Source organism: Aplysia californica, unplaced genomic scaffold (genome assembly GCF_000002075.1).
Source record: "Aplysia californica isolate F4 #8 unplaced genomic scaffold, AplCal3.0 scaffold00027, whole genome shotgun sequence".
Taxonomy (NCBI): domain Eukaryota; kingdom Metazoa; phylum Mollusca; class Gastropoda; order Aplysiida; family Aplysiidae; genus Aplysia; species Aplysia californica.
Window position 1 is genome coordinate 641626 of NW_004797297.1, and position 1642 is coordinate 643267.

General features: G+C 42.0%; 1 protein-coding gene across 1 annotated transcript in view; it reads right to left on the minus strand.

The window, feature by feature from the left end:
- LOC101862772 overlaps positions 1-1117 on the minus strand; it is a gene marked incomplete in the record, with an annotated part of 33228 nt that extends 32111 nt beyond the window's left edge. Inside the window, 1 exon segment of the mRNA XM_005091285.3 lies at positions 119-1117. Coding sequence (XP_005091342.2) covers positions 119-192 — 74 coding nt within the window.
- Positions 1118-1642: the final 525 nt, after the last annotated feature.

Consider the following 1642-nt stretch of genomic DNA (forward strand, 5'->3'; position numbering starts at 1 on the left):
ACACACACACACACACACACACACACACAAATACACAAAAACACAAACACACATCACGCGCATGCACTTGCACACAGACCCAAACATGCGCACACCCATATTACGCAGACATACTCACTTTTCAAGTAACCGCTTCGCTTCCCACAAGTTCGCCGCTATCTTCGAAAATCCGGAAGATTTATCCCTCAACATGATGGAAATTTGTAGTGTCTGCACACACCTATCTCTACACCTTCCCTGAAATATCCCGGAAAAGGGTCGGTCTACCCTTGTTGCTGTCCCTCTGTGAAGAACGGCCGGTAGTGTGGAGTGGTGTTAACCATCTCCGCCCCGGTACCTAGGTCGCGATTCCACAGCGAGGCGATTTGATCATTGATAGTAGCAGAGAGCGCTCCGACCCGTCAGAGAGAGAAGGACGGGAGAGATAAATTTATCGACCCAAATTACCACGCAAGATTTGAACTGCACTTCTGACCCGCGCTAATATTTTTCTCTGGCAGCAGTTCTAAAAATGGATGAGTGTAAAATAAGTTCGTGGCATTGCTCAAAATGGCTGACTGACTCCTTCACTGAGTTCACGAGAAACAAAACGAATTGGTTGTCCATGCTTTTATATTTAACATCTGAACCTGCAATGCATTTCAAAATTATTTGCAACCCTGCTAAAGCATGCGATGTGCCGATAGTGTAGGCTCATACTCACTCACTGAAGAGATTTTCAGTGAGGCATGATCTCCGAATTAAGGGGTTTGGTTACATCGAAAGAGGCGGGACGTCAAATCGTTATCAAACGCTAGTATCACAATTTACATGAAAACCAAGCAAAATAAGCCATATGAAATGACATAAAAGCAATCGATTTTCACCCACCCCTACGTCATATACAAGAATACACTTTTGAGTTTTAATGATATGATACACTTAAGGGGTTAGCGGGGCGTAAAAGAATCCAGTTCTCCCTTTTCCTCCAATTCCACGGAGAGTGGGAGAGACGGGTGGGAAAGGGAATGAGGTAAGCTATGTATAGGCATAGGTATTTCGGCAGAGAGAAGATACCACACATTTGGAGAGAATTGAATTAAAGACTACAGACATAGCGATGTTCTGTCGATGTTGTCAATCAAGCGAGTTCAAGGTCTGTCTGTTTTCTTCGAAAGCTCATCTGTACGATTATTTTCAAAACATTGGAGGAAGTAGAAAAGAAGAGTATTGTATCAAAAGAATGGGAGAGAATTCTAAGGATATAATATGACCCCCCCCCCCAGCTTTAAAGCAACTTATTCTTAGCAATCAAAAATTAGGAAAAGACAGTTACCGATACATTTACTCCTTTGACTTTGAGTTGCTTGAACAAATGCAGCAATACAAGAACACAATTTGTAGAATGAGCAAGCATTAGGAAGCCAAGACTGAATCGGTGACAGAACTTTGGAGTATTGAGATGCTGGAATATTGTGTCGTATTACAAAAAGGCACACTCCTTATAGAATAGAAGTAACTGAAAGATCATGAGCACAAGATGTTGATATATTCTGAATGTTATAGATTGATTAATTCTCAGAGTACATACTTTCTCCTCATCCCATTTCGTGGTTTTTGGCCTGAGGCCGACTAGAGTCAGTAGAGAGTGAAGACATATGTT